This window comes from Temnothorax longispinosus, chromosome 2, assembly GCF_030848805.1.
Source record: "Temnothorax longispinosus isolate EJ_2023e chromosome 2, Tlon_JGU_v1, whole genome shotgun sequence".
NCBI classification, from domain to species: Eukaryota; Metazoa; Arthropoda; class Insecta; order Hymenoptera; family Formicidae; genus Temnothorax; species Temnothorax longispinosus.
The window spans coordinates 16,929,438-16,954,763 of NC_092359.1; the positions used below are offsets into that span (position 1 = coordinate 16,929,438).

At 34.1% G+C, this 25,326-nt stretch overlaps 3 protein-coding genes across 3 annotated transcripts; all 3 read left to right on the top strand.

Annotated features, from left to right (window-relative positions):
* The first annotated feature begins 2,511 nt into the window (after positions 1-2,511).
* On the top strand, positions 2,512-8,658 carry LOC139808330 (uncharacterized). Its single transcript, XM_071770185.1, has 7 exons — positions 2,512-3,455; positions 3,709-3,792; positions 3,883-3,969; positions 4,514-4,627; positions 5,465-5,566; positions 6,301-6,518; positions 7,277-8,658. Exons 1-7 carry the CDS (start codon positions 3,329-3,331, stop codon positions 7,394-7,396), a joined length of 852 nt encoding a protein of 283 aa, XP_071626286.1. The 5' UTR covers positions 2,512-3,328; the 3' UTR covers positions 7,397-8,658.
* Positions 8,659-13,579: 4,921 nt separating this feature from the next.
* LOC139808143 (proclotting enzyme-like) lies at positions 13,580-15,408 on the top strand. The gene is made up of 4 exons (XM_071769806.1): positions 13,580-13,603; positions 13,718-13,934; positions 14,811-15,040; positions 15,244-15,408. Exons 1-4 carry the CDS (start codon positions 13,580-13,582, stop codon positions 15,406-15,408), a joined length of 636 nt encoding a protein of 211 aa, XP_071625907.1.
* LOC139808747 (uncharacterized) lies at positions 14,730-20,193 on the top strand. The gene is made up of 2 exons (XM_071771084.1): positions 14,730-15,040; positions 15,244-20,193. Exon 2 carries the CDS (start codon positions 18,130-18,132, stop codon positions 18,547-18,549), a length of 420 nt encoding a protein of 139 aa, XP_071627185.1. The 5' UTR covers positions 14,730-15,040; positions 15,244-18,129; the 3' UTR covers positions 18,550-20,193.
* Positions 20,194-25,326: the final 5,133 nt, after the last annotated feature.

A 25,326-nucleotide genomic window follows, 5' to 3' on the forward strand; every position in this document is an offset into this window, starting at 1 on the left:
CATTTTTTATACTAATATAACTAATATAATAATCAAAATTAAAATAATAAAATAATAATTCATATTATTTTTTGTACAGCTGCCTCAGTCGGAGCGAAGAAGGCGGTATCGCCAACGCCGCCGCGAGCGACGGCTACAACAGCCGCCGCCACCACCGCAGCACCCTCATTGCAACCACCTCCGCCACCCTCATTGCAACCACTTCCGCCACCCTCATTGCAACCACCTCCGCCACCCTCATTGCAACCACCTTCAGCACTATCTCAACTAAGAGGCCGGGGAAGAGGTCGGGAAACAGGTCGCGGAGGAGGAAATAATGGAAAAGTATATGTGTGGAACATATTCTAGCTGGTTACCCGGGGCTTTGCCCGGGCGTCTTTTTTTCATATTATATGTATAATCTTATATGTTCCAATATATAATTCATAAAAACATATTTTCAATAACTTTTTTACATCGCCCATGATCCTCACCGAATTCAATAACAACCTTCCTAATGATACTCCATCTATAAAAAAAATTAGCTCGATATCTCAAAATTTACGGATATTAGAGCAATCACGTAGATTTTTTTTAGACAGAAATCGGTAACACCTTTATTATTAACAATTTTTTGAATTTTATTATATTCCTTAGTTTTTCTACCTCTGTTTTATATATATAATACTTTAAGATTTGGTTGATAAGTTTTTAAGAATAACGTTCAAACATACACCACCCGTAAGAATGTTATATATTAGTACATTATTTCCGAAAAGTTAGACAAATTTTGGCACCAGTTTCCAGTAAATCGGTCCATTAATAAATGAGTAGTTCGCAGTAAGTCAGACAGACAGACAGACATTATGAATATTTTAGAACCGATATCCCAAAAAATCGGTAATGATGCGGTTCTCAAAATACGTCTACGGTCTAAGTTAGAGCATCATAAAATAGTATACCAAATTAGGTTGATTTAATTTCAAAACTGTAGATTTGCATAGCGGACAAACACATACATTCATTTATATAGAGATAGAGATAAAAATATGATTTTATTACAATTATATGTATTTCTTGTGCTAATAATATAATAATTTTTAACAAGTATAATTGCTTATCCATTCTTATTAGTAAGCTTAATTTTTTTTAAATGTATGGATGCAAATTTTTAGTAGCTTCGGTCACTGCTTTTTCTATATACGTCCCAAAATCTTGTGACACATGTGTAGATTTCATACTGGCAATTAACATGGATTTGAATCCTTTAATAGGTCTTTGATTTGCATTAAAAATTTGTAGAACGACATCCATCCAGATTTGTACATTGAATGCATTATAAACCATCTCCTATATAGTTCCTAATAATTTTTTTTTGTTTTTTTTTGTTGCTTGCCTATTTATTTTCATACAAATAAAATGAATTATGTTTTACATCATTCATTTATATTACAAGAAAAAAAATTATTAGAAGTGCAAGAGATGCAGTAACTCTTTACATACATTATATTAGTTATGCAGGAAATGAATGAAAACATAGATGAATTTTGTGTTTTGCTAATATATTTAGAAAATCCACAATAAATTGAATGATTTATTATCAAAATGATTTTATATACAATTTTATATACAATTTTATATACAATTATACATACAGTCGAAGTAATTATAAATTTTCAACACCAAACTCCTTGGCATTATTATCAATGGTAAGATTAAAGTAAATAATGCTATAAATATATCTGTCATATTCTCTGTGATTAAAATATGATGTAACTTGAAAATAATATCTATTTTATATATTATAGGTGAATGAGTTATAAATAAAAATTCCAAAACTACAAAATTTAATATTAGAAAAGCAGTAAACATCAATAAAATATTAAATAGTACCAATGAAGTCGGTATTATATTGGATAAGACTGTGTGCTCTATGCATTAGAAGGTGGCCAGAGAGGTGCAGTATCTCAACATACATGCAAGACATAAATAAAAACCTAAATGAATTTTGTGTTTTGCTGATGTATTTAGAAAATCCACAATAAACTAGAATGATTTATCAAAATGATTTATATCAGCGGTGCACATGTACTTTTGTTGTTAAAATTTTGCAGCAAATATTCAGAGCCTGATGTATTTAAAAATTAGATGGATAATAATGTTGATTAAACACTCCGTTTTTTGTTCTTTTTTTTAATGTTATAAAACTTCATTTCATATTATACGAAAATATTTCACAATAAGTTTGATTTCTGTAATATATTATAAGTAAGTATATATATATACATACTTATTGCAAAGTGTTCTCGTAATAATATGTTTCTAATTCTCATTTATTTAACATTTCTGATATTGTCGTATTTGAGACAGTGATTATAGAAACTATAGCAAGTAAAAAAGTCGTTATTTTATTTTTCTTCTAATTTTTTTCAATACAGAACTGCCTAATTGCGTAGTTTTGTAATAAAATTATTTTAAAAATTATTTAACGAAAAATTGTCACATTACTTGCATGATTGCATCTGTTCCTGCAATCTATGACGAAATCAAGTTTTTTCTTATGCTTCTCTAATTTATTTTTTTATGACTCAATGTAATTTTCATTGAAATAAGTATGTAGTTTAAAATTTTGATCTTATACATTGTCTAATATAGATTATTTATATTGATCCTCTCAGCATATATTGTAAACAAACTTATTTTACAATTGCAGTTGTATCAAAAGATGTCGAGTGATACATTTTATGTTGTGGTCACTGAGGAGTGGGCTGCTGCAGTGCCATCAACGTGGGTACTCCCTGACGTAATGACAGTGTGGTGGCCCAAGGGAGAAGTAGTAACATTGGCTGCATCTAAAAAGCGAAAGCCTGAAAGCTCTTGGAGTAAAACAACGTACCAGTATTTGGTAGGACCTTTTGGTATGTATATTTTTGGTACACTTCAACTATGTATTAATACCCAGATAGAAAAATTCCAGTTATATGTTTGCTGCATGTCTCAGAGAACTATTCAAGAACTATTCTCTATAATGGCTCGCCAAAAGTTGTCTACATTAAGGGAACTCGTGTCATTCGAATAAAAAATGAGGAAGGATAGATGACTGATTTCTCTTAATAAGAAGGTCGTAATCCGGATAAAGGTCAAAGTTTTATGATGGAGCGATTCGCTAGCGTTTGTACACCGTTATCTTTATTGATACAGTTCCCTAAATGTATGCATCACTCTAGGAAAATATACATCCAAATTGGTCGCTTTCACTGTCGACATTTTTGGCTATCTGGGTAACTGTTATTGAATCGGTTTCTTGAAATTATTATTTGTTTCGGATACATATATCGAAGCCCGGAAGATGGAGAAAAAAGCTATTTGCATCAGCACGGATGACGATACCGAAGCATTATTAAGCAAATTTCCGTCAGACAGAAGCAAAAGGGAAAAAAAGGACAATAAACAGGATGATTTTCTGTATGGTTCGGGTAAATTAATTTTCAAGATTTAATTATTATATTACACTTATACAAAATGTATAATCGTATAATACATATGTTTCCAGGATTTTAATTTATTTAATGTCCTACTCAACATAATAATCTCACTTTCTTTTCTACATTTTCTATTCTTTCTTCGACTACTGCTTTTTTCCTCTTCTATCCCCCTTTTCTTTCTTTTACGTCTGTTATTTATAATGCGTTAATGAAAAATACATTAATTTAATGTTTTTAATTTCAGATCTTGCAACAAAATCATCCAGTGATGATAACGATGACGATGATAGCGATGACGATAATGCCGCCCGTCGACCGCAAGTTAAATGTACGTATGGAGTGTGCATATGTGTATCACATACATATAGTGTCACGTTTTATGAATTCTTTTTAAAGAATTTATTATTTATTATTACAGCTTTTGCTTTAAAACCTTTGCCAGAATGTCCGATCGACGATGTTGGTTCTGGTATCTCAACCAACGTCCAATCAACTGAATTGGAAGGTAAATATAATAGACACGTGCATATAAATTTTAAACAATAATGTAAAAATATTGTATCAAATATGAAAGTTTAACGTTTATTTTAAACTAATTTTTTAATACAAATATTATTTCACACTTCTCTAATAAAAAATAGAGATTTTAATTAATTAAAATATATCTATATTTATATCTGAAAGAAATCTTAATATCTATCGATGCATTTCAAATCGATTTAATTCTATTTTTAATCGATATAAATATTCAATAGTTAGCATTTATAATAAAAATATTGTAAATATACATCAATATTGATTAAAAACTAATGGAATTGAATCGATTTGAAATGCAGCGATAGGTGTTAAGATTTAATTTAGAAATAGATCAACTTTAATCGATCGGAATAGCTTTTTTCTACCAACATTATTTGTATATTATTGCATTCTGACAAATACTGTATTACTGTTCCAATTATATAATATACATAATTATTATATAATATTATATAAAAATTGATTAATATTGTTTTCAAACAAGAATTAATTTTGTACTGTGGTTATGTTAGCAGGAACATGTTCGTTGTCGTCTCCTCAGAAACAAACCGATGCATGTACGAGCGACCCACCCTTGCATCGAAAAAGAAAAAGGACACACTCAACCCCGATCAATGATTCTTCTGGTAATGTAAACAAGCCTATGGACCATTTCTGATTTTTCAGTTATCTGTAGAACTTTTTAAAATATCCACAATACATTCAATTCATAATTTTAATGTTGTTGTTTACACATAATGGCCGTTTTCCAAGTACTACGCAATTTATAAATAACGGAAAAAATTAAGGATTATGTGTGTGAGACTCGATAAGTGGTCGGCATTTTCTAATAGAATAAACTAATTGTTGATTAGAAAAAATGTCTGAGACTTCGGGTAACTTCCATGAAGTCTTCCATGAATGATATTCGCCGTTCTCCAGTAAGGAACACTGTGTCATACAAAGGCCTTTTATTGGCCACATATCTAAAGCATCTTCTAATTGTAAGATAATATATAGCTAATAAATTGGCTTTGTAATATAGGCTGCATTCCGATATTCACTGTCAGCAACTTTCAGTACTGAAAATTTATAGTATACGTGACGTAAAATATAGGTTTGCAGTACTGGCACTGAATGCAGCCATAGTGTTCCTTGCTGGATTGCGTAGTACTTGGAACAATTTGCCTGACAACGTATTGCCTTTAAGTTCATTCTATGCTTTTTATTTAAATTATATAGCTTTTATTCTTAAATAGTATTCTCCTTAAATAAGTTTTCTAAAGTTGATTTTGCGATTCTTTGCGACTTATTAACATTATTTTTTATGTGATTTCTATTTGACTTGGTTTTGTTTTAATATTCTATTGTAAAATTGTATTATCTTGAATGTATAACGTCCGTAAATTTTTTAATAAAAAAATAATTTTTGTTCCTATTGAAATAAGAATAATAGTTTTAAAGTTGACTTTTGATTTTAACAGGTTCCTCAAGTTCTACAGCAGCAGAATTCAGCTTGTCAAATTCATGCACAGAAAACGATAGTGAGGATGTTTCAAGAATAGAACACGGCAATTTCTGTTGCGGTATGTAAATAATTATTATATTATGTGGAACATAACTACCGTAGGAAAAAATACTGCGTGGGTGAAGTAATTTCAAGATGAAAATGTTAAATAAATTTTTTTGTCAGGTGAGTAATTTAATTACAATTAATTGCTAATGGACGGTCCCGCTAGCTCACTTCAATACACTGCGGCGTAGGGCTAATCGTGAATATCAAAGTTTACTCGCGTTGACGTCCATTATCAATTAATTGTAACTAAACTACTTACCTGATGGAAAAGTTTATTTAACATTTTCGTAGTGAAATTACCTCACCTAGTCACAATATTTTTCCTACAGTAGTTATGTTCCACCTAGTATATTGATATTGTAATTATTATATAATTTTCATACTCATTCCCTTGATTTCATCTCATAGACATAAAAGAATACAAATGACCCTGATTAAAACGAATACAGTTTTTCTAATAGGTCTTTTTAGATAACTTTGTAAAGCTATTTTTATCCCTACAACTTTTCCAACTTCTAGATATGCATGTTTGGAACTACATTCGTATGTACTAGGAAATCTAGACCGGTATTCATAGTCAATTTTTATATTTGAGACCGTGTTAAATACAATCTTAAGATGTTATAGACCAATCACAGAGCCATTCTAACATCTTAAGACAGTCTTGAAATAAAATCCGACTATGAATACCGACTCTAATGTGCTTCTTTCAAGTTGTAAAATACTCAATATTATTATTTACAGCTGGATGCCGGCAAATAATTACTCTTCGGCTCAAGACTCTAGAGCGCCAACTTACTGGACTCGCTTTACTGCTACAAAATAATGATAATGAAGTCAACACAAACAGCGCAGCAAGCAAAAAGATTCCACATGTAACAGAATTACCAGTACAGACATTGCTACAATTCACAGAGTTTGAGAAGAAATTAAAAAAGGATATTCAATTACGACATGACTTTGTAAGTAAAATTTTATTTTGTACGTTTGTAATTTTTTTGGAGGAGCTCCATCTGATGGTGGAAATAAATACCTGCAATCTCCCTTGAAGTTATATGACGTCCTGTTAATTCCTTAAAACCTTTTTACACGATTCTTTCTTCATCGTGAATGTTCTGTTGTTTGGAATTTGCTTGCTTATTGCATCATTCTTTCACTTATTAATGCATAGCTTCTACAACTACTTCACTTATACTCTCACTTGCATGGTTTGTTTGCATTGCTTGAATTTTAGGAAGGCATGGTACTTCGAGTTGGTGGAGAAACAGCCATCAAACACTTGAAAAATGTACTAAAATATACTTTCTCAGATAAAATGAGAAATACACTGTGCTGGTCAGGTCAGAAGGGTCGCGTAGGAGTTAAAACTAGTCTCGCAGCAAAAGTCATAATTGGTATAAATATTAAAAATGTTTTGGTGCGTTATGCTAAGGATATGTTCCGATTTTAGTTTGAAGTATTGACAGTACTAGAAACGGCTGATTTCGCCTTATGCTTATCACAGTGACAGCTAGAAGAGCTGAACCAGTCAAATCAACAGATTTCGGAACATAGCCTAAATACGGTCCTGCAACGGATGGAAAGTGGGGGAACACTTTCTCCAGCTGCAGACCGTATCATAAGTCTCTTTTGGACTGTATCGTGGGTTGGACTCTATCGTAGGTTTGACTGTATTTCCGTAATAGCATAACAAATTTAACTATTTGTATTATTATTTCAGAGAACGTGTCGAAGAAGTTTCCAAACTCTACTGTTAGAGAACTTGAGGTGTCATTTCAAGAATGGTTACGTCGAGGTGGAGATCAAATTCGCAGTATTCAGAGATCTGCAAGTAGGTTAAAAGCACACTCAACATAAAACACGGTTTTAGTATTATATAGGGTGAATTTAATGGATGTCCCATTCACAATTGTCATCTGCCAATTTGTCTCAATTTTCTTTTATATATATAAAAAAATTTTCCATTTTGTAACGAAGACGTAAAGTTTAACAATTATTCTATATAAGTGAAGTGCTCTTTATCAAAAAAAGGATGCTCGATGAAGTATTGATGGTAAAAGGATGGGACATCCATTAAAATTCACCCTGTATAAGTATTGTATAAGTATAATTGTAACATACAAAAAACTATGACTTATACAAACATTTCATGTAAAGACTACAAGAACATTTTTAAAAATAACGTTAAGATGATTAGAAGTATATAATAGGCGATTTGCACAACCATCTCTTTGTCTTGCCCAACATTTAAAAAAGAATTTTCTAAGATTCCAAGTCTGTGGTTCGATTCCGGCCCGGCTTTTATCCCATCACATATATCTCGTTTAAGAGCTGGAATGCTCATTTAATGGGAAGTTAAGGATTAAAGTTCCATATCGATTAATAATCGTGAACATATGCGCCTCAAATTGCTATCGCTCCTTCTCCTATTTTTTCTGGACGATTCCAAAATTTTCCATGATCGTGCCACATAGCCACATAGCCATAGCTAAGCGAAACAGATTGCTGTGCAATATTTTTGTTTACGATGTAATGCATTACCTGATTTTTTTTTTTATTAAGGGAAGAAACATGAATGTTTTTTTATTTACAACAATATTCGCAATTAATTGCAACTTGGAAATTAAAAATTATTTTTTTTCCACGTCTACATACCAAGGTGTTTTTTAAAGACCGCCCACTAACTAGATAGCGTTATTTCTTTTCAAAAATTGAGTCGAAAAGTCCTGAGCCATTTTTTTTCTATAATACTTGTAATTATTGAGTAAAGTCAGTCCACTCAGTGCTGCCCTTTAGCTGGTCATATCAGTGAACTGCGCGCCTAGTAGTATGCGTGAGCGCCCGACTAAAAGACAGTGCTGATTGGATTAACTTTAACTCAATAATTACTGCTTCATTAAGCATTATAGAAAAAAATGGCTCTCTCTGAACTTTTCGACTCAATTTTTGATAAGAAATAACGTTATGTACTTACAATGGGCGGTCTTTAAGAAACACTCTGTTTATCTCTGCAAATTAATAATTAGAATTCTAGTAATGCAACATACCTTTATTTGTCGATTTTCTTTTATGATGTGATTTGTAAAAATAATTTTGTAGACATTTTCCATATAAATATATAAAATTTATATAAATATATGAAATAATTATTTTCATTCATTGCAATAGTTTTCCACATAACCCATGAGGTACTACTGTTGATGCGTTTTTTTTTAAGTGGTATCCCCAGGAGGCCTAGTCCACTGAATAATTAGAGGAATAATTAACAAAAAGAGAAAGGTGTCTGATAGATATTTAAAGAATCATTTTTGTGTTTTGAAACAACTTTTACGTTTGTGATTATTAAAAAAAAGTAAAAAATGTCAAAAGTAAATTTCAATTTAGTAAAGAGAGTGTGAAACGGACTAAGTAAGAGCCAAGCGCTGTTGACGGTGCACAAAGGTTAATATTCCTTTATTTATGATAATAATTAAATTTTAAAACCGTACGTTTCGGTCCGAATTTTGGACCATCTTTAGCGAAACTATAAAAAAAAGTGTGCAAGTAGAAACTTGCACATTGCTTCCTCATAGTTTTTAAGTGTGCAAGTAGAAACTTGCACATTGCTTCTTTATAGTTTTTAAGTGTGAAAGTAGAAACCTTCGCTCACAAAGCTCTTCTATGAGTAAGCTTTTATTTTATTTAATGTATAATTATTAGTATTTATTTTTTTGGCTTCCTCATAAAGGAAGCTGTGCCTAGATTTATCGTTTCGCACTGTTTTTTACCAAACAGCTTTCAACTTTGCAGTTGATCGTTCAAATCCATAAACCAGTAAAGTGACTGCTCATAAATACCGATGTCTAACGGATAATGTATATTTTATATAAAATGTTTTTGTTGTAAGAGAACGGATTGACATAATGAACCTATTAACATACATTTGTTACTAAAAACGTGCTATTTTGGCTTCCATCCAAATTAGATGATTCAATAGTTTTCAGGTAACGGTCCGACCATGATAATTTAGATTTTATATGATCGATTACCATCCAAGTTCTACTTGCACACTTAAAATATTTCAAAATTTAAAGCCCAATATTTCAAAATTTGCAAAAGTTATAGCAACGGACATTTCTAAAAAATTCAAAAAAAAATTTTTTTAAAAGAACCCCTTTACCGATCATCGCCAAATTCAATACCAACCTTCCTTGAACGATACTCTATCGATTAAAAAAAAAAACAGCCCGATATCTCAATATTTGCGGAAGTTAGAGCAACCACAGATATTTCTAAAAAAATTGAAAATTTTTTTAAAAAAGAACCCCTTTACCGATTATCGCCAAATTCAATACCAACCTTCCTTGAACGATACTCTATCGATTAAAAAAAAACAGCCCGATATCTCAATATTTGCGGAAGTTAGAGCAACGACACATCAAATGTGCACATACACACACACACACATACATACACACATACGGACATTTTTTTTAAGGCGATATTTCGACGTTTTACAACGATCTGAACATATTGGCAGAAAAAACTCAAAAACCAATCTCTTCGTTGGTTTCTTCTACCCCTATTTCATATATAAATCACTTAAATTTGGTTGACTAGATCCAACTTTATACGCAATCAAAGGTTCATATACGAAAATCACGAAAACAAAGCTTCCTCTATGAGGAAGCAAAAATCAATAACAAAATGCATGAAATAGTTAAAATTAAACGTATATACAAAAAATAAATTAGTTTTTGAGGGGCCAACGTCCTAAGGCCAGCTCAGTTGCTCCAACGAACAAACATGTTTCCTATTCGCCCCCTAGAACTTATGCCGAGGCCTTGAAAACGTCTAACGAACACATTAACAATAATAACATGAGTGACTTTGCAAACTCAGGTGACATGGCAGATTTTAACGGATTAATCCTCGAAATAAAAAACTGAGTAAATTAGTTAATATAAAATCAATGTTCAATATCATAAGAGATCTTAATAAAAAACTTGCTACGTGTACAGATGGTCTCAGTAAGCTACAGATGTTCGTTGAAGCAGCTGATCTTATAAATTAAAATGTTCCCTTCTACCTCACCTCTAAAGATCTGCTTGTGGAATATCACTAGCATTAATAACAAAGAAATGTTATTACATCATTTTATTTGCTCTAATAATATTGACATTGCTCTTATTACGGAAACGTGGTTACATCCTGACACCTAAATTTTTCCGGTTTTGATTTTATTCGCTTGGATGCTGCTCCTGTTAAGGCTGGCGGTGTTGCGATTATAATTAGCACTTGGCTCTTACTTACAAGTAACACTACCCAAGTGTAAATTGCCGATTTGGATAATGTTTTAATATGTTTTAGTAGACGTAAAAATAAGACATACGTATTTTTTTTTATCTGCGGAAAACCATATTTAGGGTTTGAAACACCCCTTTGAATTTATGGGTATCGATTTAATTGTTTTGTATATAAGGATTCAGTATTTTCGGCCCGAACCAAATAAAATAGTTGCATTATCAAGAGATATGAAAAATGAAAAATTTTTGATTCGGTTCGATCATTTTTAGGGGGTAAACCACCCCCTGTATTTGAAACAAAAATTTAAAAAATGCCCAGATAATTGCAAATTTCATTCAAAAATTTTGAAAAAAATATATGTTACACTCGCATCCAAAACAAAAGTGAGACTGTTTGAGGATTTAAGGGTGACCACCCTTTTATCGAATTTCTTACGTAACATTTAAATTTATCCCGAAATAATGGTAAACAGTTTCATTTATCGTCAAATTAATTAATATTTACAAATTAGTCTGATCAACCCTTCAATTCTATAAGGGGGTGAGGGAAAACCTACTTTCCCTCACCCCCTTATAGAATTGAAGGGTTGATCAGACTAATTTGTAAATATTAATTAATTTGACGATAAATGAAACTGTTTACCATTATTTCGGGATAAATTTAAATGTTACGTAAGAAATTCGATAAAAGGGTGGTCACCCTTAAATCCTCAAACAGTCTCACTTTTGTTTTGAATGCGAGTGTAACATATATTTTTTTCAAAATTTTTGAATGAAATTTGCAATTATCTGGGCATTTTTTAAATTTTTGTTTCAAATACAGGGGGTGGTTTACCCCCTAAAAATGATCGAACCGAGTCAAAAATTTTTCATTTTTCATATCTCTTGATAATGCAACTATTTTATTTGGTTCGGGCCGAAAATACTGAATCCTTATATACAAAACAATTAAATCGATACCCATAAATTCAAAGGGGTGTTTCACACCCTAAATATGGTTTTCCGCAGATAAAAAAAAATACGTATGTCTTATTTTTACGTCTACTAAAACATATTAAAACATTATCCAAATCGGCGATTTACACTTGGGTAGTGTTACTTGTTAGCCCGTTCCACACTCTCTTTGATTTTCACCAGAGCCTTTACACGGATTCAATTTAGTAATTAACATGTAATAATGGAAGGATTAGATAAGATGCACAGTCGATTTTTAATGGAATAAGAAAACCTTTGTTTTGTATCGATGAAACTGGCCACATTTCTAAATTATCTGATAAATTTTTGACAACAAAGATATGTAATTTTGAGGAATCACATGGATAATTTCGCAAACTTGACATGCTCATAAACTTTCTACCAAGAATCACATCATCTTCATGGAAATACCCTATACTTTGTATACAAACAATCTTTATGGAATTATTTTCTTTGATGTAACAGTAATTATTATATTCTTTGGTTGTTAATGTAAATGCTGGAAATTTAATTCGAGTATGCGCGTTGGTACATCCCATTTGTAATAATTCATTGCTTTTTTGTAATAATTGAGGACCCTCAAGATTATTAGATGAGTGTTCAATTTTATTTGAAACTAAATTAGATTGTTCACTCAAACGATTGTATATTTGCTGAAGTGGTTTTTCGAACTTTCTAAGCAATTTCTTAATTTTAAATAAAAAATTTTCTAAAGGAAAAGCACTGAATGTATCGAGAGGTCCGAAATTTTTAGCATCTGCTGCTAGGTGAATCAAATTATGAAGATTATATGTTACACTCTCTGCTGTATATAAATGTTCCATATTGTTCGGGATTCCCGCAATCTATTGTCGTGAAAACGTATATCTAACCGTCAGATGTACTGCGAGATACTTTTCGTTTGCTTCTCACGCAAAAATTCTCGATTAGTTCGGCACCGCCGGAAGGAGCCGATCCGCGCCGAAGGCGAGCGCGCGTCAGCATCCCCACGCGGCTCGCCCGACCGCCGGCCTCCCTTCCAACGAACCCGCCGCGCCCGCGGTATATAAGCCGGCGCTCCGAGTCGGAGCCTCCGACAGGAGCCAGCACTTCGTCTTAGCTCCGGCTCTCTGCTGCCTTCGACGAAGCCTACCCCATCCAATATCCCAGGGTATACGCAAAAGGAGGTCCGGTGTTCCGAGCCTCTACTGAGAGTTCTCAGAGTATTCCCGAACTCCATCCAACTCACTCCCGACGGCCATGGTTCAGCGAGGTCGAGTGTACTCAGCCTCGTAACGAGGGTTCTCGTAGCCATCGCCCCGGGTATTCGCACATACCGATCGCGTTTCCGCCCGCGTGCAAATACAACATCACGGACCGCGCCGAAGGAGTATAAAATAGAATAAAACCGCGTTTCGGGAAATTCGCACTTTATGTAAAACCGCGCTTCAAAACGATAAGGCACAGCGCGCCGAGTACATTCGCACTACGTTACCTGTATACCTCGCGTTTCGTCAGATTCATTTGTTATATCGAATAAAGTTTATATGTATTATAAATCAATTGCTGTCTTTTGGGCCTTCCACTCAAGTTCCTAACAAGCGATCGAGTCCGCGTTCAACAGAAACCCCGGTCGCCTTATAGTTAAAGGGCTGAACGAAGCTATTCGTACTGATCTCGCGTTCTCGCGGAACGGATTCGGCGATTCGTTCGGCGCGTTTATTGCGCGCCCGAACACATATTTTGGACAAAATTACGAAGGAGATCGTTTGCATAGTCGTAGTATGTATCGCAAGAATCATCAGCACGTAAACATCGTAAGGAATTTGGTTGATCGGGCGATTCTTTTGTCCGACGCGCGGTTTCACAATTCTAATATTAGTGAAATAAAAAAGATTCTTATTAATAATTGTTACCCGAAGAAAATTGTTGATAAATATGTCAATGTCCGACTTGGCGAATTGCGAAATCGTAACAACAATGATCCTGTCAGTAGCGAAGTGGCCCAAGATCCTCGAAGGTGCATTACTGTACCTTACATAAAGGGCCTTAGCGAGAATGTTAGCCGTACAATGCGAGACATGAACTTTAGAGTTCTTCACACCATCCCGAAGAGATTGGATTGTGTCATTAGGAAGGGTAAGGACGCGTTGCCGAGTCTCAGTCAGACTGAGTTAGTTTATAAGATTGATTGTGCAAATTGCGATGCGGTATATATTGGCCAGACAAAAAGGCATTTAGAAACACGCATCAAAGAACATCGATGTGATATTAGGAAAAATGTAGGTAATCATTCCGTTGTGAGCAAACATCGCCTTACACACAATCATGATTTCAAGTGGCAACATCCGAAAATTTTATACAAAGAAAAACATTTCAAAAAAAGAGAAATATCGGAAATGTTTTTCATTAAAAAACATGATTGCACAGTCAATTTACAAAACGATACTGAGAGCCTGCCATCTATTTATAACCGTGTCATAGGTATCACTTAGTCGGCCCTGTATATTCGGTTCTGCTCGTTTTTCCATCAGAGCGCCGTTTGCTATCCGCGGATTACGCTTGACAACTTCATTTCGACTTTAACTGTCTTACTGTTCGGACGTTGTGCCTCGATATGGCTGGTGACGTTTTGATTTCACCGTTTGTTTTGGAACGCATAAGAATTGTAAGCTTTTAACTAATTTTTACAGTGTTAATTAATTTTATTGTTTTTGACCAGCGTGATATTGTAACGATTTTGTATAGTTTTTCTATTGTTAAATGTATTATTTTCTCTTTTGTTTAGTTTTGCGTTTGTTTTGACGTTGTCAGGACACCACGTCAACGATGCAATTTGTTATGCGGATCGGTGTAACTTAAATTAATAGCACTTGATAAGGACCGGAATTCGGTCGAAACGTCGTGCAATATTGTTTTAATTGGCCAGTTGAGTCGAAAATAAAACGACTTATTTTAAATTATTTGCTGGCGACGGAAATTGTTTTGTTTAAATATAATATTTCTCTATTTTAGATAATATTCAGCCAGTAAAATTCGCATATTACGAGAGCTTCGTGAACAAATATGCGTATGTGGTCGGTTGGAAAAAAAATAACACGGCTAGCGAAATTATGTGGCATACAATGAAACTTAAGTACGCCACGTTGCCGATTATAGAAAATAATATATGCAGGCAATACTGGCCCATCAACGACAATCACATTTGCACTGCCGCAGAATTTGGAAAATTCGCTTGTCCCAAGGTAAAACATAATTACAAATAATAAAGTTATTGTTTATGACAATATATACTACAAAAATTGCAAGTATAAGTGCAATATTCTAATTCGCGCAGCATAAATAATATTATATCGTTTTAGTCTGCAGCTTTAATAAATAAAATTCGAAAGTTTCTCTCTTTTCGTAACAGTTATTTAATATTCGTTAAATAATATTTTATTTTTAGAAAAACAGCAGTGATCCTCTCATCGTAAGAAAAAATGGCCAGGACTTTCAAATAGGTATTATGACTTACGGAGACCAATCTTGTCCTGACAACTTACCTGGAGTGTATATTAAGGTTTCTGCATATATAGAATGGATTCGCGAAGTTATGAAGCGACAGAGTTGAGAAGTAACTCGTTACAAAAAGCTCTAATAGACGTCTACTAGACGTCCATCATGGAGATTAAAAACCTCCATTAAACATCCATGTAACTTCCCATGGACGTCTATTTAGCATCCATAGTTCCGCATTTCACACCTCCATTGGACCTCCATTAGACGTATTGATAGATCTCTTTTAGACGTCATATAGATCAACGATAGATGTTTCATAGAGCTTCGATGGATAATTAAAATATTTTAACTAAACGTTTTATAAATTCTTTATGGATATACGCCTTGTTTATAAAGATTACAACAAATTAGATAATTATTTATAAGTTGTATCCAACAAATTATCAAAAATTGCTTCGCAGACCTTTGCTATGTGATACCAGAGGTATTATACTTCAGATGATCTGCAGCAAAGAATTATCGCAGTCAGACAGGCAGTCGTGCATCACCGATATTAAAAAAAAAAGAAGTTAATTTTCGCAAGTTTGCACCCAAAATTTAAGTTGAATTGGATTAAGTTAAAATGGTGAAGAAAAGAAACTTGCTAAAAATTATTTAAAAGACCTATTAGGCATATTCGTTCTATTGAGAATTCCCCAAATTTAAGTAAAAAACTCCATGATCATGATGACTTTTTTGCCTTTAGCCAACAAACAAAAGAAGTCGAGTCCGCACAAGAAGAATTGTATCGATTCTTATAAGGTAGTTAGTCCGTAATAATAATGTCAAAAAGTTAATAATAGACAAATGACATGTAGTATTTGGCTGGAATTGTCCGCGTTATGCATGTGTGTGTAAAAATTTCATATGTACATATATATTAGAAACTAATGTGTGCTATTAGATTAGGTTCACTTCAAAGCTAATTTCAAAGGTTAGCTGTCATATGCGTCCACCGTTAGTATCAGAAATTGTGTGTGAACTTTAAGTATCAATTACTTCGAAACTAGATGGTCAAAGGTCTTGTATATTTGTAAGTATATTTTTACAAGTCTCTTCTATCGTCTTCTTGTTTTTCATAAAAGTCGCAAGAGTAGTTTAATCGCTTCAATTAGAAACATGATGTTGGAAGACGTTTTTGTACCTATATAATACATGTAAAACCTGTAATACATGTAAAAAGTATGATTTCAATTATCTCAACTTCGATACGGTTAATTTTTTCTAATTGCACAGATTTGTAAATCGTGTTTACATTAATATATACTGTTAAAATTTTATGAGGTTTCAAAGAAAATGAGTTTACGGACTAACTACCTTAAAATCGAATAATAGCAATATTGGCTTGTTAAATGATTATACTGCAATTAAGAAACTCTTTTTTAAGTATAGGGTAACTTCAGTATTTACGCCGCGCGTAGATTTACGCCGCAAAAGTAAGAAAAAATAGAAAGAATAAAGATACTTGCTCGCAATCACACTGTTATATGTCTTTATGCCGTATTAGTATTGTGTTGTAATTTCAGTTCTTTACTATTAATATTAATGAAACCGTCGTGAGTTGAATCAATTTCTTATCATACAAAGTAACGCGATCATATATTATGACCTACGTAAAATAATTATTGTAGGGAATGTAAAAGGTTTAATGGTTATTTTATGATACATAAGTGTAGAGGGATAGTAAAGGATGGAATATAGCAAAATACAAGCATAGCTCTTGTATTTTTTGTTTAGCTTGATATCTTGTATATTTCTTCTGTTTAGGATATACGGCATTTTTAGCATGCGGGATTTACGCACACAGTACAGACACTCTATAAAAATCGAAATCTTTTACGTGTTCTTTTTCTTTCTTTTTCTTGGATCGCATACTAATAACCTTTAATGCATCTATCGTTCTTCTATTTTCTTTTTAAAATCTTTTAGTTTTATAATTTGTTTATTATTCTTACATCTTAATAAACTTCTTACACACATTTTATAACTATTATGACATTTTGACGTAGAACTACGTCTTTCTCGGGGGGTATGGGGGTATGACTGCAACGTTTTCTTGCAACGTTTTCATGCAACGTTTTCTTTTTCTCAAAAAGTATTAAAGAAAAATATACTTTATTATATAGTTTTTGAAAGCTCTCGATGTAAGCTAAATGTTTTCGTGGTTAATTTTTCGATATGGGTTTGTTCTCGAAAAGTATTAAAGGAAAATATACTTTATTATATAGTTTTTGAAAGATTTCGATGTAAGCTAAATGTTTTTGCAATTTAATAAATCGACGAAGTATCAAGAGAACATTTTTAGAGGGGCGAAACGAAGATTTTCCCCTCCAACAAAAAAAAATAAAAAGAAAACAAAAAAAAACAAGCACAGTAACAACTGTGCCGCAATTAATAACGCTCAAGTGAACCAGCAAGGCGACAATCCAACCAATCTAAAGCAAATCAAGAGAAAAAGAGGAAGAAATCGAATACTCCTCAGACTGACGATCTTTTCGCAAAAATTCATGCTATCATGAAAAAACACAAAAATAAATTTTTCGTTATTAGGTTGCACAATAACGCTCAAAGTGTAAAGAGTTTGCCAGTAAGGTTTTTTTTATATTTTACAGATTTTTCTTATCTCTGAAAGCTTCGTTTATGCGATTATTAATAATTCTTATCTAAATCTTCAGCCTATCCGAGATCCCGATCCCGCAATTGAGTGTGACCTAATAGACGGCCCTGACGCATTTCTCACAAGAGAGAGGAATTACGAGTTCTCCTGAGAAGAGCCAAATTCAGTACAAAGTCCATGCTGTACGAATTACATAAACTATTGAAGCCCATTGCGGCTACGAGGCTCACCGGACCTGTAGCCGCAATGCAGGCTGAACAACAGACGTCGGACGTTGACGTCAGCACATCGAATTTGCCGACACCCGGGGCACAAACGCCTCCCGCTCATGTCCTACAGCTACCTGTGGTGAAGCAGGTACAAAATGAACCAGCAAGGCGACAAGCACTGCAACAACAGACGCATCAGCAACAACCTGGTCAGCATGGTGGGGCTATCGATGGCCAACCTGATTTGCAAATGGAGTGTTCATGTGAATGTAGTCCGCGAATCACAATGATCGAGAACTTTCTGCTCGCGCTGTGCAAGACCATAGACGACCAACAGCAGCAATTAACAGCTGCAATTCGCGCTCGCGCAGCGAAAATGAAACCCTGACAACGCTCGTGTAATCAAGTTTCGTTGAGTGATTGAGCCTGACACGCTTGAGGGCTGAACCCCCTTAGGGCCGCAAAATAATTTTTGATTACGCGATGTGTGTGTGTCTCGCGGAAAACTCCTCTAAGTCAATACTGTCACGTAGATCGAGAGAACATAATTGTGATACTCAGTGACTCGCACTATCTACTAGGATCGACTTTTTATATTGCGATTAATCAAAAACGCACCTAAGTCCGAGGTGCACCGAAAATAGGCGAGAGAACTACTTAACTTTTGCACTACACTTATTAATCGTAATATGAATTAGCCGTCGTACCGTCTCGTAGCTTTTATCTGAAATATTAGATACATATTATTGCGGAATAGAGAAAGAGAGAATACGTATTCTTTAGCGCTGTCAGACCGGATGAGTCTTACGCATTCACTATTTTTCAATACAATTTAATTTAATACATATTACCATCTCTTCCGCAATGTATATATACACATATGACACAATTTTTAATTGATTACATAAACGCACATTCAATTTTAGCCATCGATATGTTAATTACTTGTTAAGACATTAGACAGCGTATTGTTTGTTAATATATGATGTAGAATTAGTTCTAAGAGAAAAAATGTGCCAAAATTTCGGTCAATTAATAATAAACGTCGTTCATTGTTCATTTCGCCGGAACAAACTGCTCTCGATTTGTTCCTTTCCGGAATCTACATATCACATGCTTAAAATCTTTTTCAACACAATATTGTATTTTTTATCGGAATATTCCCGAGATTCGTGGATGCTTTTAATCAAAACAAATAATTAATCTTGTACTCGTACAAGTACTGGTTTATTAAAGGACGTGTATCGCATGACTTCTTATGACTTGTGTAAAAAAATTGAACGGGAGTATATATATATATATATATATATATATATATATATATATATAACGTTCAAAATAGTCCGAGCTCTTTGAGAAGCACTTTTGCGCCGTGGGCGTCAGCGTTGAAAAATAATTGAGTAATTGATTAAGCGCCTACTTGGCTCATCTGACCTCGCACCTGACATGTCAAGCAATGTCCAAGCTTCCCTCGTCAGAGCGAAATAGAAACTTGCGATTTTTCCCTCAGAGAAATGTATCTAGTTTCGTAGAATTATATTATGTATCGCTTTATCCTATTCGAATATATGATAGTACAATAATTGTATTGGCGTTGTAATAATAGAAAATGATGAACTCCCAGGGGATTGCTGGAGATAACAATTTATTATATAGTAATACGATAAATATCTAAAAAGATACAGTTTTCGTTTCGTGAATCGTAATAGTTAATATACATCGAAATTTTGAGCAATTGTATAATAAAAGATTCGTGAATAATCGACAAACTTCAATATTTTGATATCGCAATCATACAGTTTATTCCAGTACACGGTAAATCTTAGTACTGATAGCAAGTAAAATTCATTTACATAAAAATTGTGTAATAATAATTGCAATTCTTTATACATAACAAACCAAAGTATATACGTATATGAGTTTCGGAATAGGGAGAGGTGTGTTTTAAAAATTAACTTTTTATTTAAATTTCAAATTATCATAAATGAATATTATAGATGGATTAAAGCATTTTTAATTTTGAGGAAATTGACCTTGATTAACCGAAAGCTACTAGAATGAAAAGGTACAATAAACGTAAATCTAATGTAACGATATTGCAAGCACATTATTTTAAAAACTTTATAAGAGTTAATTATATATATATATATATATATATATATATATATATATATAATATAATGGATATACATCTGTTCTAGGGAATACGCTACACCAGAGAAAAGAATTCTTCTCTCTGCTGCAACATTATAAGTTCGTTTGATGAATATTAATGATGATGCATCGCGAACTTGACCAAATTCAACCACGCAGAGATACAAGCTTCCTCTAATGAAATTGTCATTATAATTAACTAGGATATGTACTGTACAGAGTGTTTCGGAATTACCGGATGTCTTTTTAATTATATAGCCTGTGGCTAATAGTAGAAATATCGAGAGAAATTGTCATTAGCCGCTACTTTCTAGTTTCTAACATTACGAATAAATTTTAAATTAAATTTTTTGATAATTTGTCATACGACGCTCCTTTTTGCTGAGAAAGAAATCGACTCTATATTGGTCGGAGAATTAAAATTGTAATTTACTCATAAATCTGTCAAGAATTCTAAAACACTCTGCATCTAGGATTTTTTTCAAATGTTTCAGTTCTCCATTACGAAATTAATCGAACGGCGAGGAAAAAAGGCCATTGGCATTTGGTTCCCGCGTGTCGGATGTACGTTCGAAGAGCGTGTCATTGATGAACCGTGCGGATCTGCTCGTCGATTAGAAATTTTATAGAAATCACCGCGGGCAGTCTTGGCGAGAGGAGATTCCTCATGCGATTCTCTTCCTCTCCAGGATATTTGCACTTCGGCTGGCCGTTACAGCGGGCGGCGATTTCCGCTCAATTTCCACCGTTCTCGTGGGAAAGTATTCTTATTCCGGTCGTGATGCAGATGTATCCGCGCGGGACGATTCGCGTGTAACGATGCGCTGTGCGGCGAAGAGGCACAATCACGGATTGCAATATTTATTCTGTTTCGCTTGACAGCGTTCTAGTCCACTAATAAAATACAGAACCTGCAGTTTTCCAAAAGAATAAAAAAATTCATAGGTATAAAAACTGTATATCCATATAAATATTACAACTGTTTCATGATACAAAATAAGCCAGATAAACATTAGAGACATAAAAGATACATGATATAACTTACAAAACATAATTTGAAAAATTAGAAATTATTGTTTACAAAGAGTATCTTCTTCTCCAAGAATTCTAGCCAGTAACGTTGGCTGGACCACTGTGTAATGATGAAATATCTGATCCGCTACAAAAGCCGGAAGCGGATGTTCGGGAAGCGTATTGAGCGAGTCGTCGGTCGGAAACCAAAAGAGAATCCTGCGGAAAGAGCGATGAGTGATCGTGACACGTCTATCAATTTGTATTTTCCTCTTGACGGTCTTGCCGCTTTGCTGACTTCGCATAGGGCAAGCTCTGGAAATATTTCCCGTTCCGTTTCGAGTGGCCGTCCCGCGAAAGTGCAGCCGTGCTCGAGACACAACGAGGATTCGAGTGCGTTTGCGTGTATGAAGGCTTTCGTTACGACGACGTCACAGGAAAAGAAGTCCGTGAAAGGCACTGGTCTTTCATTCAGAAATGGAAAGAGCCTCCTCGTCATTATTTCGATCCGTATAATAGCCTAGACGCGTGAGATGCGTGTCAACTGAATGCTAATTATAGTCGGTATGTGTGGGAAAAATTCTATTCTTTTAACATCTCAGTCAGGAATTGTACACCAATAAAAGTGTCATCTTTTGCCTCTTTAAAAATTTTCCTCAAAGATTCAAAAGCCAATATTTCAATAATTCATAAAGTATATGTCCTTGCCAATTTCTTTTTCGTTTTTCCTTATATATTATTCTGTAATTCCGTGGTTCCTTGCGGAGGAAGGAAGCTATCGATCGTCGAACCAGATTTTCACCTGAACGTTCCATCGAACATGTCAGGACGACGTGCCAGAGGCAGCTTCTAATTTATGCAGCTAGCGTGTGCTCTTGATAATTTGATAACAAAATTTCATACGCTGATATTTGGTTTTCGAGAAGGTGCGCTGTTAATTACAGTCTGTTAATTAGTAAGTTGCTGCAATATAACATATTTCATTAATAAATAATTACGCGCACGCACGCGCACGCACACGCACACGCACACACACACACAGACATTTTTTAAAATTGCAATTTTTCGACGTTTTAGAACATTCTGAACACATTCAGAGAAACAAAAAAATTTTTTGTTTACGATAACAAAGCTTCCTCTATGAGGAAGCAAAAGAGAGAGAAAGAGAAAAGAAAAAAGATAGATTGGTGTTGAATAATTGGCAATGATCGGTGAAGGGGTTACCAATTTTTGCCTAAAAAGTGTACAAATCACACACGTAATCTTATATATAAGGTATCATTAAAGGGAGGTTGTTTTAAATTTGGCGAAGATTAGTGAAAGGGTTACCGATTTCTGCCTAAAAAATGTATAGGGTAGACCGAGGCAAATCGGATTACTAATTAGGACAATAAAATAACTCGTTTAAAATAAAACACTAACGAAAATTGTCTTAAAACTTATATTAATCCGATTCGCCTCAATCTACCCTAAGTTATTTGATGGATAACCGATCCTCAAAACCGATCCTCAAAAAATTTAAATTCGACGCTTTCGAACATAAGCAACACATTGGCATCGAAAATTCAAAAAACAATTTTTACTTCGGTCTTTTCTACCCCTATTTCATATATAACTCTTTTAAATTCGGTTGATTAGACTTAGCTTTATATGCGATCAAAATTATGGACCTTTGATCGCGTATAAAGCTGGTCTAATCAACCAATGGCATCGAAAACTCAAAAAACAATTTTTACTTCGGTGTTTTCTACCCTTATTTCATATATAATTCATTTCATAACAACAAGACTTTATATGTTTACAAATACTGCACCAAGCTCTCAGAGGTGTTCGAGAAAGCGATAGACCCCGTGATGCAGGACCTTGGGTATTGTTGTGGCAGAAAATATACATTCAAACCGCAGGTACTGTATTGCTGCCGCAACGACTGTAGGATACCTAAGGATACAAGTTATTTCTCGTATCAAAACAGCGATCCAAAAAAAATTGGTCTTTCCGACAGATACATCTTGTGTTGGAAATGTTATTATAAGAAGTCTTCTGATGACAATAAAGTGATGATAGGTCTAAACTCAACATATTTCTTGTTTAACAACATTATTTATAAACAAAAATTCGGTGCTCCAATGGGCTCTCCGCTGTCTCCGGTCGCCGCCGACATGGTGATGCAGGATTTGGAGAACAGGGCAGACATTAGGCTTTAATTTACCTTTTTATTGTAGGTATGTAGACAATGTGGCAATGGCGGCACCAAAGAAATCAATTGACACAATACTTAATGTTTTTAATTCTTACCACCCTAGATTACAATTCACGATTGAAATCGGGGGTGATAAGCTCAATTTTTTAGATGTAACTATCATTAATAATAATAATGTTTTAGAATTTGACTGATTTCACAAACCTACTTTCTCAGGCCGGTATCTTAATTTTATGTCGCAACGCCCTGTTTCCCAAAAAAGAGGCACAATAATAAGCATGGTAGATAGAGCGTTTCTCTTATCACATCCAAAATTTCATTTTAAAAATATAAAATTTATTATTGACACACTTTTAGAGAATGACTATCCGCTGTCTTTTATTTTTAATACAATTAATATTAGAATTAAGTCTCTCCTTAATAGAAGCACACGCAGGCAAAATGAATCTTCACCGATTACTGATAGTGAAGAACAACGCATTTGGTTTACTATTCCTTACGTCCCTAACATCGCGGATAAATTTAAAAACGTCACTAAAGACTTGAATGTCAATCTTTCGTTTTTCAGCTTAAATAAAATGCGTAACTTTATTCGAGTACAGAAGAACGTTCTCCCAATCCAATCCAATAAAAATGTAGATCCAATAAGATCTCATGTAAAAATTGTGATGCCTCATACGTGGGTCAAACAATGAGACAATTAAAAACCAAGATCTCTGAACATAGAAACCACATTCGAAGAAATACTACAACTCAATCCGTCATTACGGAACATAGGATTAATTTTGACCATGAATTCGATTGGGAGAACGTTGAGATACTAGACAAAGAGAGATTTCTATCTAAAAGACGAATTTCGGAAATGGCGCACATTAAGTTACAGAAGAACAGTCTGAATTTACAAACTGATACAGAATTTCTTCACCACGCTTATGTATCTATACTAGACAAATTGTAAACCATGCTTATTGTTGCTGTACGTATTGTGCCGGGAGGTACCACTGCATTTAGTTTTTGAATGTTTATAGTGGCGACCCTTCATGTTTCCATATTTTATTTGTTACGGTTGGTTATTGTGAACGTGACATGACGAAATTGACGTTAGAATTTTTCCGTCCGCCTTCTTGACATGTTCGTTTGATTTCGTCTCCGCATAGAATGTTATATCTTTTCGGAAGACTCGTTATATATACTCTGTATGGCTTTGTAATACTCTCGTTCTTTTTGGCTATCGGGTGAGTTTAACCACATCTCGTTAATTGACTTGAATTAAGATACTGACAGAAATATTGAATATCATTGTTCGTTTTGGATCTGTTACAGACAGTAATTCGAAAGTCAATGTTGTCTTTTGGGATTTTTCAATCTCGAAACTCACCGTCCAACAAGGAGAATGGGAATAACTATTAACTTTTCTATATATTTCACTGAAGATGGCTCAATCCCGAGCCGAAACGTTTGAATATATATTCGATTGATGAAATCGCTTTAGTTATTTGTGTAACAAGTGCGGGAAGTTGAGAATTGGACACAAGTGCGTCCACTCCGCACGCGTGTCCAATTCTCAACCCGCACGTGTTACACACACTATTTTATATCACAAGTGCGTCTAAAGTTTAAAAAAGGACTTGCAGGGGCGAGGGGGGGGCGAAGCGCTTCGGGGGGGGGAAGGGCTTCGCCCCCCCTCGCCCTTAAAGAAGGACTTGCGGGGAGCTATTTCTCCCAACGAGGGGGGGGCGAAGCGTATACTTGGCGCGAGACACTACCGTGTCTCTTGATATTTGCCTAAGTTAGAGCAAC